General features: G+C 37.7%; 1 protein-coding gene across 11 annotated transcripts in view; it reads right to left on the bottom strand.

Annotated features, from left to right (window-relative positions):
• The window catches only part of OCA2 (OCA2 melanosomal transmembrane protein), a 192,121-nt gene that overhangs the window by 59,328 nt on the left and 114,328 nt on the right, over nt 1-18,465 (bottom strand). For 10 of the 11 annotated variants that reach the window (XM_032100281.1, XM_032100285.1, XM_032100282.1 and 7 more), the window contains 3 exons: nt 7,651-7,778; nt 3,037-3,096; nt 2,373-2,477 (listed from right to left, as the gene is read on the bottom strand). In XM_032100281.1, coding sequence (XP_031956172.1) covers nt 2,373-2,477; nt 3,037-3,096; nt 7,651-7,778 — 293 coding nt within the window. Of the gene's footprint in view, nt 1-2,372; nt 2,478-3,036; nt 3,097-7,650; nt 7,779-10,737; nt 10,901-18,465 lie in introns of those variants that run through there. The other variant, XM_032100291.1, reaches the window with a different exon arrangement.

Raw genomic sequence — 18,465 nt, 5'->3', positions numbered from 1 at the left:
AGCAGCACAGAGGCAGTGTTGGGGACATCTCATAAATGAACTGATGCCTGTCTTCTTGAAGCTTCCCACCCGTGAAGGAACAAAACAGTGTAACTTTCCAGACACCTTTGCAATTGCAGTAGCTTTTTCCACAGTCAGCTGGGGGCTCACAACCAGAAAAACTGGGACTGGCAAGACTGCCACATCCCTGGAATATGGGACAAAAATCATGGCTTTCTAATGCAGAAAAGGCACCATTAGCATCCTTGACTCTGAACTGCCACCAGACCTTTCATTATCTCTGCATAATATTTAACGAATTCATGTACAAGTCAAACAAGCCATTACCCCATGAGACTGGTTTCTTTTAACTCCTATCAGTCAGTGGCAAAGTCTCTATAGGCAGAGGTCTGTGATGTCATCCTCCAAACACTCTTCCCTCAGTCAGAGAACACGGCTGTTAGCTATGAAAGTGCCCAGATTTTTGTATCTCTGGGTTCAAAAAATTGAAGGAACTTCATGGATTCCACATCCCTACCCAGTACCTGGTCCATCAAAGCTATGACTAATGAAAAGCGCAAGAGAGATTGATCCATTGTCATGACACTGGTTCACCACTGAAGGAGACTTAAGGAGACCTGGAGGGATTCAGTACATCTGTCTTCCATTATTATGAGTGCAGGCTCATTTGCGAAGCTGGAACTTTTTCCTAGGAAAGGACAGGATCATTCATGGGTACCTCATAGCAGGTGCCCCATATTCCTATATCACTAGGGAATGTCAAACCAAACTCATATATAGAAGTCCCTGATTAGTGAAAAGTCATTCTACAAAAGATTTGGATTCAATATATTTAATACTCCTCATCAGAAGTTCATAACTTTGGCACATATACTGAAAAATAGCCTTCCAAAACTAAATACTTCTTGTTTTAACAGTAGGAACAAAGTACCAAAGAAAGAAAAAGAATATTAAATGGAAATTTAAAGATCTTGGGACTTAGTCACTTAGGAACATTCTGTAAGGACTTTCTAATGCAGAATGACAAAGACTAAAGTGCAAGTTTATTCACTGAACTAGATGAATCTCAACTTTAGTTTGCCAAATAGCACATTAATGTCTTAACACCTCAGCTAATGACTGCTTTTACATAGGTGAGAATATGCCTGCATTTTTCTTCCTGTCTCTTCTCTCTGCCTAATAAAAAAAATGAAAAAATTATAGCAGTCTCTCAGGTTCGCTCCAGAACGAGAAAAATACAAATTTGAAATAGCTTAAAATGTTGACAAGGATCCCTCCCTGTCCATCTGTATTTGCCACCTGCAAAGATACAAAAGAAATGGTATTCAGGCATCCAAAAGAATTCTTGTATTTCAGTCCCTTTTCCCAAAACATACTCCTTTGGTTGTTACGCAGGTAGGTGTTGTTTGGTATTGCTCCAAGCCAATTTTTATAGACTAGCTGGATATGAGGCAAAAATCTTCTAAGTAAAGATTTCTGCATTATTGCTTAATAGACCTCAAGCATTTGCTGGGAGGTGAATCATCCCAAACCAATCTTTCCTTTCACGCCTATTGTTTGAAGTCTGTTGTGGTTAAATCAATATAATTTCACAGGAAACACCACAGTAATCAAAGCAAAATACCATATTAATATATATTTATAGAGTAGTTACAAATCTGCCCAATTTGTTATATGCCCTGTAAGAAGTGTCTTAAACCTTGGCACAGGTTAACAGTGGACATGAACATCCAATAATGGAAAAAAAAGGTGAAGAAAAAATATACTTAGCTGAGAAAGAGCTGTAACAATTAAATAGTACGGTACAATGAATGAATGATCACAATTTAAACTGAGAACCTGATTAAATAAACCTATCTGAGCATGCCCTTATTTGTTATAATTTGATACTTTTCTGATATTGAAGCTCAGCTGCTGACAAGCATTTGTTATGCTTAACATAATTTGGTGTTTTTTAAACTAATTACATAAGTAAGGTAGCAATAAAAGGTTCGGGTGTTAAAAAAGCATTAGCATAAACAGCACATGGAGGAAAAACATTCATAGCAGTGGATGGATAGTGACAGTTTCCATCAAAAAGACAATTTTATTTTTCAAGTATTTATGTGGATATAAGAGGAGAAAGTGCAAAAATGCAGCCAAAACAGTGCCTCTAGTTCCACAGCTACCTGCAGCAATGGCCAGCTAGATACCTTAACAGTATGAGTTAGTTTCTAATACTGATTCAATCTCAGAGGATAAAGTAAGCTACGGCACAGCAGAGGAAAAAAAAAAAAACCAACCAAACAAAAAACCCCAGCAAATTGTAACCAGTAAGCTCAGCTCCCTTGCCAGCACCTGGAGGAGGATGTGCAGTGCTGCACAGACCTTACCATTGTAGCTGTGAAGGGGATGTTGTCAATCACAGAGGAGGCCAAAGCAGACACCCAGAGCACTAAAATGATGGCCACTGCCAAGCGCTGATCCTCAGGAACCACCTGGAATTGAAAGAGAGAAAATTATAACTTTGAGGTCAGTGTTGTTCTGTGGGTCCCCCATGGCATAATTGCATGTTCTTTACAGCTTTAATTTATTGACATTTATCATTCCTTTAGGCTCTGAGATAGGAAAGGCATCTTAGATAAAGTAGCCTAACATTTAGTAACACAATTATAGTTCTTCTTCCAAGAAAACTTGAGCAAATGGAAGTACAGAGATTGATATTTCTAATACTCAGCTTTCACACAAGAAATACACTGTGCAACTGTGAATTTTGACCTTTAGCTGCTTATACTTTTTTCACCTTTGCATTTTTGGAGTTTTTAGACTACAGAAAAAGCTTCTCTATTGCATTTATGGCTATGTTTATTCTGGCTGTGGACAGATATATACATATTAAATATCACCCATGCCAAAGTATGACATGCTTTCTTGTTATTGCTGATGCAGGAATGCAATCATTAACATCAAATTCAAAATAAAAATATTATTTATTGTTCTACTGGAGTAAAATGATTTTTCTTATTCATTAAAAAATTATAAATATTTTAAGCATACCTTTATTAACAAAGCCGTCTGCTCTCCTATATAGTCTATTAAGTGCAGATGAGCCAAAGCCTGGGAAAAAAAAAAAGACATCGATATCAACTAATGAAGTGCATGATGTACTTACTTCTTTTTTTCACTGGATGTAAGAAAATGCAACCATTTCTTCCCATTTACAAGATATTGATATTCAACTCATGTAGCTTCTACAGAAGTAATTTTAGGCAAGAAAAGACACAGCAGAAATTGGTGACTATTTGCAGAAGTGAGCTGGTTGCAATGAAATGCCTCAGAGGATTACTCAAGAGCATGGGACACAGGATCAGAGAATGGCTGAAATTTAAAGATGACATTGTTCAGTAGATACATGTCTTCTGAAAACCAGAACACAACTGATTTTAAATCAACTTCCCCAAGCTCACAATATAGATAGAAGTGTATCATGTGTTTCAAAGGTCAGATGAAATCAGGCATCTCATGCTCAGTCTCAGATGAAGAAACAGGAAAACAAATTATGCTTCTTTTTTATGGCTTTCTTAGACCCATTCAAAAAAACCCCAAAAACCTCCAACAAAAACTACCAAAACCAGTATCCATCTGCTAAAACCAGAACAGAGATCTTGGGTGAATGGGAATTGGCACAGATGCAGCAGCATCTGAAAGGCAGGAAATCCAGCTCTCCAATGCCCAAGTTAGGCATGTAAACTAAGGAGGTGAGCCCTGTAAGCACTGGACCCCAGGACAGCCCAGATCAGAGTGCTCTACCCTCCCTGTGAGAACCATTCTCATTTGTACAGGACACTTAGGTAGCATTCCGTGCTGCTACCATGGATGAAAAGACATAGGAAGACTTCAGCCTAGTGGTGCTGACTCTGATCTCTCGTTGGGCACATAGAATACTGACTGAGTCTTCGCACCCAAGGATAGTGACCTATTTCCTTGACCCTCAAGGTAAAAGGGTGATTTTAACCCATGAGTGCTAGCCTTTAATTCATTTGGGTTTTGTTTTCTTTTCTTGTGGGCATGAAGAATGAAGTACTATTTTCAGGTTTAATAAGGTATATCTATTTTATGACTTCTCAGTTTCTCAGGAGAGAAAATCACATCATTTTTTGTTTAGCCTAGACCACGCTGGTTGGCTTGCTTTCATTTTTTTTCTGTCAAGTAAAAGAATCAGTCAGCTGCAATACCTCACTTACTGACATCAGTCCCTCACAGAGCTGCAGGAGTCAGTGTTCACACAGCACAGCTCCATATAACCCTCACACCGGGCAGTCAGACAGAGCCCTTCAAAGACTGCAGTGGGAAAAAAAGCATTCAACTCACATGCTGTCAAATTCCATGACAGATGCAGACAAAAATCCTAATAAGCATCGAGTGGTGTGGTATAGGACACTGTCTTGTCAGTGACTAAGGTGCTTTCATTCAGACTGGCAATTCCTGTACCTGCAGCTCGATTGGACATCAGCTGAATGATAGTGGTTTGGGTGTCACTACATAGTAAATTTGGCCCAGAAATATTTTTTTTTAATCATACATTGAAGAAGAAAAGGTTTATCCACAATTAAAGACACAGCATGCAGAAAACAAGCAGCAAAACTTTTAAATACAGGTACATACCCCTTACACTTAAAAAAATGAATATTTTCCCATTACTTTAGCTTCCCAGGAGAAAGTTTCCTAAGAAATTAAGTCTTGTTGGTGATTTTAAGTTACCATTTTCTTTCTAAGCTATCCGTGTTGCTTTATCAACTCAAAGGTTATGTCAGTGACTTTTTAAATGTATATAAATGTATATAAAAGCAATATTCTTAATAGTTTTTATATTGTTGCTTTGTGTTCACACTTCAAAATAAACTTTTAAACAGCTAGTTGTCAGCAATTAGAGCCCAGATTTACATTCAATTAATACTGCTGCCTTATTAATTATCTACTAACAGAACGTGTTACTTTTGAGTAACACTCAAAATTCATTCTGGAACACAAGAAAAAGAGATGTTCAGGACACACACATCACTCCTGCAAGACAGTCTGCAGGTAGCCCATCTTGTTAGAGATGGTGACAATACTAATCACATAAACAATTTTAGGATGTCTCTATGATCTCCAGGCCACTCTCCTGCAAGCACCTAACTGCAAGTCAGCAATTAGTACCCTGCCACTGTCCTCCCCTGCATGTAAACTGCACAGAGGGTCTCCTGGATATTCCTGTGTCTTCTAAGAGGAGTAAGCATTATTGCACTAATTGGTGTCTTCAAGCATATTAGTTCCTGTGTGGCAGTTCACAACAGAGCTTTACTGCAGAAAAAAATCATGTGCCATTTAAAAACAAAATCTAATTTATGCATAAAAATTTTGATTAATCCTCTTGTGGACAGTATGTCATGATGTCTGTTGTAAATAAACTCTGCCTGAAGGATTTAAGGTATTATGTCCATTTCTACTATAAAAGTGAACAAAGAACTGTAATCCTGAGAGGCATAGGGACTTATTTTACAGAGACAGAAGAAGCAAAAAGATTTTTATAGCATGTAACAGCCACTTGTGACTAAAGACCAAAAAGACAGCAGTAAAGATTAATTACTCAGGGGACACAAAAGAAAACAAGAGAGCTCTAAAGGATTTCCAAGTTTTTCGCTATGAAAGATGCACCAGACTGGACTGATGAACCCTCAAAGGCAGAGCCTCCGAAAGTTCCCCTGTGGTTCAGGAACTCAAATCACATTTTCCAAAATGACTTGCAGCCTAAGTCCCACACAGGTTTTTAAATGTGCCTTGTAATAGGAAAGAGAACATTTATAGCAGTAGAAACAGCTTCAGACTGGGGACTACCCAAGCCGAAGGTTCACCAAGGGTGAGCAATATGAGCTGACAGTTGCTGGATGCCCTAGACCATGGAAAGATTTCTTATATTTCAATGTATATTTTTGTTTTGACCAATTTCTTCTTGACACTGGTAACTTAAAGGAAAGAAAAATGCCTTTGAAAGGACTGTCACCTACTAATCCAACAGATTCAGATTAAAATTAGCAGTGATGACATACATAGAACATTTTCTCATTCATTTAATGTCTCACTTTTTTTTTCTTGATTATCTGGAAGAGTTTCTTTCATGACTTTAAACTGCTGTTATTCTAGGGAGCCAGGAAAAATATTCTTTCATTAGCAAACTATTCACTGGTGACCTGAGAAACCATAAAAATGAAGTTCAGTGAATTATAATAGTTGTATCCAAAGTCTGGCAGTAAATGGCAAATCCCTGTGTATTTTACTGTGGTATTGTGCAGTCACACAGCACTCAAATCACAGCCAGTCCATCCAAGTTCAAACAATAAATACATCAGAGAATACAACTAATAAACCGTTACAGCAGAGGTAGACAAAATAAACATGGCTACAGCGTTGATTCCCTGCAAGGTCTAGAAAATGCAAGGTTATATAGAACCTGATAGAATGGAGAACTAAAAATTGCTTGTTCTAATGAGCATACAATAAATCAATATTTCCTGATGAATTTTAGACTTAGTAACTTACAGAAAACTTCCCAATAATAATCAAAGCTTCCACTCATCTTCTCAGAGGTTACCAGATTTTGACTTCCACTTTGGCATTAATTAGAGTTAGTTGGATTGGTTCTTGTTTCTATTTGCTTCAAACGTTGTCCCTGTTACTGCTGGTGATTTTTTTTAATAGATTCCAATTTCCAAATTCCTGGGATCTTTGCAATTATTGGGAGGGGAGAGGGGAGGAAAGAGGCTGTATGAGCAAATTTGTTACCACAGGCTTTTCCCAGGCTTCTCACTCAGACAATACACTAACTATGGCAGTGTCAGTGGTCACATGGGTATTGTCAGTTTTGTTTCTACATCATTATTACATCATTTAAACCCAACGATTAACAACTGAAGAATAGTCAACACTCTAGAAGCCAAATTTAAAAGTTAATGTGAGTATCCACACCAAAAAAAAATTCCAAATATTTGGCATAAAAATAAATCCTCTCAAGCTATACAAAAGCATCAAGTAGAGAATAAAAGGGGATACAAACATGGATGGACTGTTGTCAAGCAGACAAACACAGAAACTACACAGCAAGATATCCAGGCATTTCAAGAGCTGAATATCTTTTAAATTAGTATTGCAAACTGAAATTCAGTGTATTTTCCTTTTGAATCACACTTCTGTGTGATATCTTAGGCCATTTGGTAGCATAGCAGACAGCACTAGAAGCATTTTTCAACTCTGGTATAATCTTGTTCTATTAATTTACCTATCATTTGTATAAGTAATTGTAAACAAACACATAAATATATATAAAATATCTGCACATATAGACCAACAATAAACCCAGAAACTGAAATTTAAATTATAGAAAAATGATTGTGTGAGATACATTCAACAAACACAGAATAAGGAGAGAGTGAGATCAAGTTTACAATGAAAATTTAAATATGAAAGAGGTCCAACTAACTTTCACACTCTGCAATTCCTCTCTGTATTACCATAACTACACTTGATCAACAATATTCCAGTGGGATTGAACCAGCAGGAGGCCTCTCTCCATGAACATAATTCACATTTGAAATTGTTTGCAATTCTTCAGGCTTTAGAATCAGAGAATATTACCTCCATGAGAACAAACAATGCTGCAAAGAAAAGGAGGGTTGCCCACTCAACTCTGTGCAATATCATCTCAAAATCATGGATGTCTGCTAGCACTAGCAGCCAAAGGGCTCCCAACATGGCAATCCAGCCTGCATGAGAGAAAGAGAGAACAATACTTTACACTTCACAGACTTGTTATGTGCTACCAACATGTAAGTTACAGTATTGTGATTTTCAAAGATTTTTGCCATATTTTTGCCCTGACTGTAACAGGAAGAGTTCACAGACACCACAGGATTAATGGTTTCTGCTTTTAAATTAAAACAAAAGAAAAAAAAAAAAAAACAGAGTTGGGTTACCCCAATAATCAATGGGTTTAGATCACAGAGAAACCTTTAGGTATTCAGGAGTAGTGAAGGACTCTGCAGCTCCCAAAAGGCTGGCTGCATCCCCTGGACCTTGAAGACTCAGTGGCTACCTGCTCTAGAAGACAATCAGGAAAGGAAACTCTCCTTAGAAAAGAAGGGACACTTAGAGTAAAAGAGGCTGTCTTCAGAGATGATCCTCTGTACATCCTGAAGTGTTTTAATACACATATTTAGGTAACTAATTGAGAGAAAATACAAATCAAATGCACAATCAGCTGGAAAATGCAAATTGCAAGTCTCCTGTCCGAGCAAGGCTCACTTTCCCTCTGCACAGTTAAAATTCTTTCTAGAGCTGTTTGATCCCTCTGGTCTATTTATCTTAAAACTCTCAGAGTTCCCAAAGCAGCAAAGGAAAGTGAGAACTGTCAGTTCCATCTACCATGACTTTTCAATAGCAAAGCTGATTTGCTGTCTCATAAAAGAAAGCAAATCAACTGTTTATGAAAATTAAATTAATTTTCTCTGAACACAAAGAAAGGGGATATAGAAATGCACTGCCTAATTTTCTTCTGACTGTTGTCTTGGCTGTTTTCCGAATTCATTAAAGAATAGTGGGCCCAACTCCACCTTAAATAAATGAAGATGATGGCAATTCCTGTTAGAATACTGCAAAGGAAAGTAGGTATGTGCTGATTTGAAGCTAAGTAGCAGAATTTTAACTGCTATTTTATAAAAACTTAAGTCACACCATTACATTTTTCTCATATGCATTTTGTATGTAAGTACAACATAGTGAAGCATTAAAAAATTTCTCATTACTTCTGGAACAATCTGTGAAAATATCTTGGTATTATTTTTACCCTTCTGTCTCCAATAATAATGAATCAACTTGAATTGATTGTTATCTCTATATGGAGATAACAATTAATCACTAAAGGTAATGAAATATTATGGAATTGCTGAAGAGGTGGATGGAGCCAGCATTTTCTAGCACTGTGAGTGTTATCAGCACACATTAGCTTCAAGCATGCAGCTTTGCATGAGGGAACAGTGCCTGGCCTTATAATATTGTTCCCTGAGAATACAGACAGGCAAGGGAGGTGTCATCCTGCCATGCTTCAGCAAGTACAGCTCTGCAGAGGGAAGTGCAAACACATCAGCTGCCAGTTCTGGCTGCACAGAGCTTATTTCAGAGAGGAGAGGAGAGGAGAGGAGAGGAGAGGAGAGGAGAGGAGAGGAGAGGAGAGGAGAGGAGAGGAGAGGAGAGGAGAGGAGAGGAGAGGAGAGGAGAGGAGAGGAGAGGAGAGGAGAGGAGAGGAGAGGAGAGGAGAGGAGAGGAGAGGAGAGGAGAGGAGAGGAGAGGAGAGGAGAGGAGAGGAGAGGAGAGGAGAGGAGAGGAGAGGAGAGGAGAGGAGAGGAGAGGAGAGGAGAGGAGAGGAGAGGAGAGGAGAGGAGAGGAGAGGAGAGGAGAGGAGAGGAGAGGAGAGGAGAGGAGAGGAGAGGAGTTTCTTGGCATTTTTTATTCATGATGAAGAATTTTCAAAGTACTAGGATACATCAAAGACTGGCTTCTCTGTTCATTTTTTTTCTAGCTTCCTGGACCACAAAAGAGAGCCATGAGGAAGAGAAACAGAAATAATTTTTTAAAATAACTTCTCATTACTCTAGTGAAAACAAAGCCCATTTACAGTTCCACAGACCACTTCCTTTACTGCCTTTTAGTGCCTCTGACAACAATTGATGTCCTGGAAAGAGAACTTGGAGAGAAACTGAATCTAAATTCTATTTCTACCTGTTGAAGAGGGTGATTGTTTCTACTTATCCTAGGGAAAAGAAAATGAAATTTTATTATAAAATGCATCTTGCAAATTTATAATGCAGTCTTCATAAGAAAAGATTTCCATTTCTTCTGCCTGGTGCCAGAAAAAAAAGTACAGTAGTAATCACTTGAGTGCTTTGCTTTTCTCTTACCCAGTGGGGAAAACCACCTTTGGAATAATACTTAGCTCATGATGAGCAGAACACAATTGCAATCCTACTCAAAACCCCCTTATTTTAAAATAATCAAGAAGAAGAACTTGAAAATATAAAACAATCTAATAGAATCAAATAGAAGCCTAGAATTTGAAGGCAGGCAGGAGAAAGAGAAAGAAATGAGGGGAGAAAAATTACTGTGTAATTTGTAGGCCTTTCAAATGCTCGTTAAGAACAGTTTGCATTCCTCAGCAAAAGTAATTTTGTCTGACCTACTACCTCATACTAGCAGATCAGAAGCACAGAAGTATAACAAGCTTCCTCCAAACAAAGTGAAAATGTGGACGCTGTATGCTCACGCTACATGCACAGAATTTGGGGAAATGCATTCATGAAAACTGAGCATACACAAAAATTTCACTTTTCTGGAAATTGAAATGGCACTTGAGACATTTGAACTGAAAACCAAACTCAGGATAATATTGCATGATCTCAATGCTGGTCTGAGCAAAACAGCATGCTGCTCAAGACAGTACAAGATAACACATTTAGGTTGGAAGGGATAAAACTGTAAAAATCCAGGATGGGAAGCAACTGGATGCCAGATAGTCCTGCAGAAAAGACTTGACAGACACAGTGTATCACAACTAAATCTCATTGCTCAGTGAAATACAGAACCAGGGCTACAAATAGTAAATTCTGTGAAGCAACCTCTGCTCTCCTCATCCCTGGAAAACCCTGAGAATATATACTGTAAGATGCATACCCATGAGGAAATCTGAGGCAGAGAAGGAAGCACAATCAGTGGTCTGAAGAGTTGACTTCTGAGGAAAAATGTGAAGAATCCAGGATGCTTAACTCAAGATGATTAAAGAGGTCCTGACAAGTCTTTGGTAAATACCAGGGTTCCCCAAAGGGCAGAAAGCAAGCTGTTTGTGGCAGCAGTAGGACAAGAAAGAGTGAGAAGATGTTAACAGCAACAACGATGATTCAGGCAACACAATATTCAGGATCACACATTTATAGTGGTGGAGAAATAAGGTTTTTTTAAAAACCATCTAGACCCTTTCATTCTGCCAGATTAAAATATAGTACTCCTATCTGCAAATAATGGGAGGGACACACTGATTTTTTATATGTTTTTCTCTAAGTATGACTTTCATTTTCTGTGCTCTTTAAAATTCTTTATTTGTTGTCATAAAGGCCACAGCAAGTTTTTGTGAACTGCAAAAACCTTCTAAGCCCACAATGTCCATTACAGGCCTACCAGCTAAAATATATTTGGTGCTTAGCTTTGAATAATTATTCACACAGCATGGTATTGAATATATGAGTAAAGTCCATAACTGTGTCCCAACAGTTTAGTCAGAAGATATCTAATTAGCTCCACAACCACTAAGAATGTAGCTTAAGGATGTATCCCAGTCCTTCATGTACTATGGTGTAATTGTAATGTAGTATATGCTTGATCATCCTCTTACACAAGCCTATAAAAATATTGGGGTGAAAAAGTTAAATCAAAGACATACTTCCAGTAGTGCTTTCTCTACTCATAGAATATGTTCTATCAGTAGTTCTGAATGTGAATGAAAATGTTCTGTATTTTGGTTTATTCAAATTTTGTTTTGTTTTATCAGGCATCCCTGAAAATATACATTCTGAAATCATGCTGAAGTACTTGCTAAGTAGTACTTGCTGTCCACTGATAAATGGTCTTTTATCTTTAATATTATTTTCTTTTTAATATAAAGTTATCTTCTCACAAAGCAACTTGCTGGTCCTTTGAGCAGTCTCTTTTCAGGGTCTTAGTGTCATAGAAATAATTTTCTGTTCTGTGCTATTTTTGGCACCACAGTTTAAGGCAACTCCTTGGGGGACAGAACAGTGATGGTGACAGTCCAAGACTTGCACCACACCAATAAATACTTGGTACAATACAAGAGGAATAAAAGAATATGGGAAAAAAATAATCCCATGCAAGGCAAAAGAAGTGGGGTCTTATGCTAATACAAGGTAATTACAGCAATAAAAAACAGAAGCTTTGCATAAAACAAGGAGGTAAAGAACTGACTGCTCTGTAATCCCAGATCAGCACATGTGCCTTAGGAAAGGATGTGCTGGACTTGGTTGAATAGCTGTAATAGCATGAAGTCAGAATGTGAAATTGTATTCACTATTGTCTTTTAATGCCAACACCTAACCTCATTAACTCTCCAAACACAATTTCATAGATGAGATGGGATGGCATTCAAAACAGAACACTGTAAGAAAGAAACCCTGGTTAGACACTGCTACAGCCGGACACTCCATCTCCAGAGATGAGCTGACAGATATATAGCTGTCTATACCACACCAATCCGTAAGTCTGAAAAATTACAGAGTACTCTCAGTAAAGGTCACTGCAAACAAACACACTCTATTGCCATAGCCTTATTGACTCGTGTGAACAAAAAATAATTTGAGGGGCTGCAAATATCAAGAAAAAGGAAAGGTCAACTTCTCTAGAAGTGAGCAATAAAGATCAAAGGCTGCACTAGCTGTTAATGGCTCTTGTTTTTTTCTCATCAAGTGTATGGGCAGCTGCATGGACAGGGGGTATTGTACATGCATAATTACCTGTTTGTAAAGACAACCGTGAAATTTCAAGGCAGAATTTTTTGAAAAGTATCCTAAAATAAATTAAGACTGCAAGGATCATGGAAAGCAGATCTCCTGTATTTTCACAAGCAAAGTGTTATGCTGACAGGGATGAATAAGTAACATCTGGACCAGACTTTCTGAGTCTGAGTCAATGCTGACTGCATTGATTTAGTTCCGTTCCAACATTCTCATTATTAAAAAATTATTGTCAAACTTATTTTAAACTCATGTTTATGTACACTCTACCCGGAATTTTTTCAACATGACTATGAATCAAAGATGCACGAAGTCTCTCAGATACAGTTATGTCCATTCTCATTTTAGAAAAACAGTTTGCATTTTCACAGTGCCATCAAGTCTCTATGCTACATATCAGAGGCCAGCAGGTCAGTCCCATGCAGAGCTCTTCTTGAGCTCGCTGTAAAGGTGCTAGACCACGAAACCAATACCACCACATGCCACAGCAGATAACAGAGTAAATGGATGAAGCACAAGCAGGGAGGTTAAGACCACTAAACAAGGACAAATATATTAAACTCCACTGGCAATTGTAGGTGATGATACCTGGAGAAAAGGGCTGCAGTGCAGCCCTAGCAAGCACACCTGCAAGGATCTGGAAGAGTCTCCAGAAAGGCCTGAAGACTTTCAAAGAGAACAGCTCAAAATCTTGGCTCTAATCTTATTATGTCTTTCTGCATTGGACTGGATGCTCTTGTCAGATGCTACAACACATTGTTTTGTTTACCACTGTCAGATCAGCAACTAAAGAAACTACTTTAGTCATGGAAAGCAGCATTACAGCTTCATATAGGTGGAGCATTAATGAAAAATTGTAAGGGAAGAAAGAAATTGCCACAGACAAGAGTCCATGAGTAACTGCAGCTAAAAGAAATACATAAGATTATAAAAAAGAGTCCAGGTTTATCAGTAACTCAACAGTGGTTAGTTAATAGATGATAGAGTAAACCCATGAGATGGTCAAAACCCGTTTTAGGGGTAAAAAAAAGCACAAGAAAAAAGCATATAACATACATACAACACAACTCGTATGATAAAATCAGGTATAATATAGAGTTGAAAACCAAATTTTAAAAAGTAAAGGGTAAAGCTTCAGAAAATATATAAAAATATGCTCAAGTGGACTCAAGCACAGTAAGTAAGAAAATACCAACACCAACACTATGCACATCTTGGCAAAGAGGAAGAGGACATCCCTATCACACTCATCCCTTCTCATCCCAGCAAAACCCTCAAGTTATCAACACTGTGTTTTGACTCCTCCCAGCCTAAATGTGTGACCCTTAGCACCCTGGCGAACATCAAAGGGTGACCTTAACATCAGGAAAAAGGGGGAGATGACACTGGGATTATTCCTTTGGGTTTTGGGTGGATTTTTGGGTGGAGGAGTTTGGTTTGAGTGTTTGGGGGCGGGAAGGAAAAGTTGGTTGGTTGGTTGGTTGGTTGGTTGGTTGGTTTTTTACAACAGTTTATACTGCATACTGTTAATGAGTTTTGTTTTGCACTCATTAGATAATTTAGACTCTAAGTGTTAGTATTATCATAAGATGAACAATGATTGCTTGCTTTGGTTGCACTGATACAACTTTTAATTAGACTGACAATAAATTCTTAGATCCAGATATAGGGGATGTTCCCCTTTTTGCCCACAGTATCACAAGCTTAAGAAGACCATGGAGACCTTGAAAGCAGGAGCCTACTGCCATGTACAGAGAAGGCACCCATAACCCAAATGTTTTGGAGGCCAAAGCCATTTACTTTACTGAAATATGTGAAGGAGTTTCCAGGCAATTAGGGATTATTCAGGATGGTAGCTTTAGCTCTACAAAAAAGGTCCACAAATGTTGCTACCCAAGCTTTGTATCTGGTTGCCTAGTTTATCCAGTTGTGTTAGAAAGCTTTCCAAAATAATGAAATAATATTGAAATTCAAATGGGAAAAAAGTAGAGACAAAGAAAAGAAAATAGTCATTGTGACAGCTCTAAATGCAGTTGACAATAAAGTATCATTTGAGCCATTACTAAGGAGTCAATACCTACAGGCTTTCATCAGCTAAAACTGATTCATTTCCTAGACCTAGCTACTTTCTAGATAAATGTTAGCTTAGGTGACAAATGTGCACTTTTCATGATGATGATATAGTGACATAGGAAGTAAAATATAAGATGTGCTGAACTTGGCGTCATTCTTGGCATCTGGCCTATGCTTTCTTAAATCAAGCTTCTTCACCAGTTTTTGTATCTTAATAACTGTCTGTCTCACCAGGATTTTTTGTTTTCTTGAGCATTAAAAAATTATACATCAGCTTATTAAACTGGTCGATGGCTTTTGTCAGGTATTTCATAAAACAGCTCCTCAGTAACACTGAGTAGCTCTATAATGAACCATTCATCTTAACTACTGCACAAATTAACCGGAAACTAAACATTGAGAATATATCAACACTTTCTTTTTTTCTTCCTCTCCATGGGGAAAACATTTAAATTTTTAAGTTAATTTTGTATGTTTCTGCAAATACAGTTTTATTGTTTGTAAACAAATGTCATATTTATACAACTCCACCATCACACAGAATAGTGGCATAACATAGTTCAATCTATTTATCACTGATAAGAGATGAGGAGAATGTTCCAGAATAAAATTTTAAAGTATAAAATTAAGAGCCTTTGACATTATCAGCTCTCTCATGCTATTGGGATCTGTCCACATCTTTCTCAGCCATGTGCTTGTCTATGAGGTTATGTAAATCTTTTGGATCTGAGGAATTCTGCTGCACACTGTGAGACAGGATCTTTCTCACAGAGCTGTGGGGGAAAGGTTCAAGTTTTAAAGCACTTTCACCATTCTAAAGAATCCTCTTAGCACAAGTTCAAATGCACATACATAGTGTGTCCCAGGGCCCACATAAAAGCTGGGGCAGGGAGTGGGGGAAGTTTATTAGAGTTCTTGAGCAGCTTCCTAGGATGCATCTTCAGAACAAAACCACACATTTATTTCCCTTGTGGAATACTGGAGATTTTTAGTTTACATCATCACATAATTTAGTTAAAGATCCCTGAGTTAAAGGCTTCTGCCATTGGTTGCAGCACTGCAATTCATGCAAGGTTTTACACACACACATACTGACCCTACAGATCTGTCTCAAAGTTGTCAGCCAAGAATCATTCCTGCAGTGAGCTCCTAATTTAAATGTTACAGAAAATAAATGGATTAAGTTAGTTGTTAAAATCTTAGTAGGCTGTAGTAATGAAGAACTGGCATCACTGTTTTTAAGTAAATATTGGTATGAAACTTCACATATTCTGTGATGAAATAACAAATGTAAGCAAGTTTGTGAAGCTCTCTAGGACTGTGCAGCTCCCTCTTCCTCACTAAGCAGGCTACCCAATAAGTGCCACTCAGTTTCAACTCTATTATAATTATTGGTTCATCTAGGTAAATTACAGTGTAAGCTGAAAATTGAGCATGTCCACTGAAACATAGGAAAATCAAAAGCAGGATGAAAATCAAAAGCAAGTAAAGAGGAGAAACTTTGAATCCCATTCACTTCCCTGAATTTGAGATGTGACTCCACTCTCTAGTTGAGACGAAATTTTTGCTATAATTTGCATAATAGTCTCTGTAGACATAATTGAGGGAGGAGACTGTTCTACTGAGGCCCTTTCCCATTAAGGTAATTAGTTTCTCATGTGAATGTCAACAATTTTTCTGTAAATTATGGAAATGAGTCAATAAATATGGCAACTGGTATTCAAAGGAGTGACAGTACAAGAGTCTTTCCTACCTACAGAAACTGAACACATTTCTCCTTTAATGCACTGCCAAGAACATAAAAATAAGTCTGCACAACAGGATCTACCGAACAAACAGAAGTCAGTTTACATTAAATGAAAACAGTTATTTTCCTACTTCTCCACTATTTCACTCACAGTTTCAAAGTGTTTCAATGATGCAAGATACACCTAGTTATCATACACAGCAAAAAGAGAGCTTCAGACCCTCAAAAGTAGCTGCAGCAGAATTTTCAGACTAAGTCCACAACCAGAAGTTAAATCACATCCATATAGAGCACAAGAGAAAGTTTTGCAAAAGAAAGAATTCTCATCAAACAAGATAACCTTTTTTTTGTAAATATTCAGGAATTTTAGCTTTAGTGCAAGAATGATGAGGGAAATTTAGGTCTAGGAGGTTTGCTTGACAGGAGTGACATAGAATACTGATTATACAACTTGTGCTACTGCCCAGAAAGGTCATAGTGGTGATGTTAGTTAGTAGAAAGAATAAAACCATTATTTTTTATACGTTCCTAAATTTGCGGGTTTGCTAACACTGCCTTGGTTAATCATACCTAAGATGAAACCAGGCTGAATCACAGCTGTTGATGGCCTCCACTGATTAGTGACACCCCCAGAGATTATTTTGAGGGCAGATGAAGGTAATTAGATTAAACATTGATGTCTGAAGGATCACAGATGTCCATGGCACGGAAAATACCAGAATGGACTCAGACACTAGCATAAAGACATAACCCCTCTGTACAAGTGAAAAAAAAAAAATCCAAGACAGCTCCCTCAAGTAAAAAAGTGGCAGTCCTTAATTACAGAAGACTTCAGTCAATCCAAAAAAATCTCCCCGTCCCCTTGCTTAAATAATTCATGAAAGGAACATGAGAAAAGCCATGGATGGTAACACCGTAGGTTCACCTGTGCAAGAGTGGTGTCTTCAACAGGAAAAATGGTGGCAATAATTAACCAATCAATATACAAATAAGGCAAAACCACAATTGTATTTCTCCTGGCATACCACCCCATCTTGCAGCAGTCTGCAGTCAAAATTGAGGCAGTATCTCCTCTCTGAAACAGGAACTATCTCATCTCTTTACTCTTGGGTTTTCACCTTGTTCCTTGAATATGAGAGCAACAGAGTTTGTTGCAACTTTCAAAGGAGGAGAAGGCATTCCCCTGTCTCAGAAACTACTGAGCCTGGCCCTGGGAAAGAGGTGTCCAGAGGTGGAAGGGAGCAAGAGTGAGGGGGTCTGCAAGAGCAGGCTGCCTACATTGCATGCAGAAAGCACTGAGAGGGGCAGACAAAAGCAGCGCCACTGACATAATGGGTCCCTCTTCACAGATACTGGAAGGAACTGCACAAAGTTCACAGCAGCTCTGAAACTCGTTGAACTGACTAAAACCAAACCAAAGAGAAAGCACCTTCCACACAAAAGTAGAAGGAATTAAGCTGTAAATTGATTTTGGTATTTTTTCTGACCCAGTCAGTTTGAACACCCTGCCTTTAAAAAATCTAGCTTAAAATTTCAACGAAATGCTACTTTATATTACTTTCTAAATCTTTTCAGACATATTAACATAGTTCAAAGCCCGCCTAAAAGTTAAAGTCAAAATAGGAGCCAGGTACAATCCTTAAAGGAGCTTTACTTTCATCCTTTGTCATCTTTTCTCAGATGTTTTATCAATGCTTTACCAACAAAATAAAATAAAATAAAATAAAATAAAATAAAATAAAATAAAATAAAATCTCATGGGGCCAAATGAATATACTGTAGGAGTCCTACAGTTTTAGTATCTGCTTTTTTTCTCAGTACTAATCTTTTATTAACATAGCTATTTCATAGAATTACACTAAATAAATTAATGAACAGGCACAAAAAAACTGAAGAGGAAAGGGTTCTGCATTTTAAAAGGCAGCTAAGTATGCAAATTTTATTTTTTAAATTAAAATGTCAGTACCTTCAAATTATATTAATGATTCCAAGTTCATAATGAAAAAATTGTATCAGGGCTTGGGACTGATAAAGAATTTTAAAATCTTTCTAATTCCC

Source organism: Corvus moneduloides, chromosome 2 (assembly GCF_009650955.1).
Source record: "Corvus moneduloides isolate bCorMon1 chromosome 2, bCorMon1.pri, whole genome shotgun sequence".
Taxonomy (NCBI): domain Eukaryota; kingdom Metazoa; phylum Chordata; class Aves; order Passeriformes; family Corvidae; genus Corvus; species Corvus moneduloides.
The sequence above is the reverse complement of the archived record's forward strand: the minus strand, read 5'-3'. Positions and strand labels throughout refer to the sequence as shown.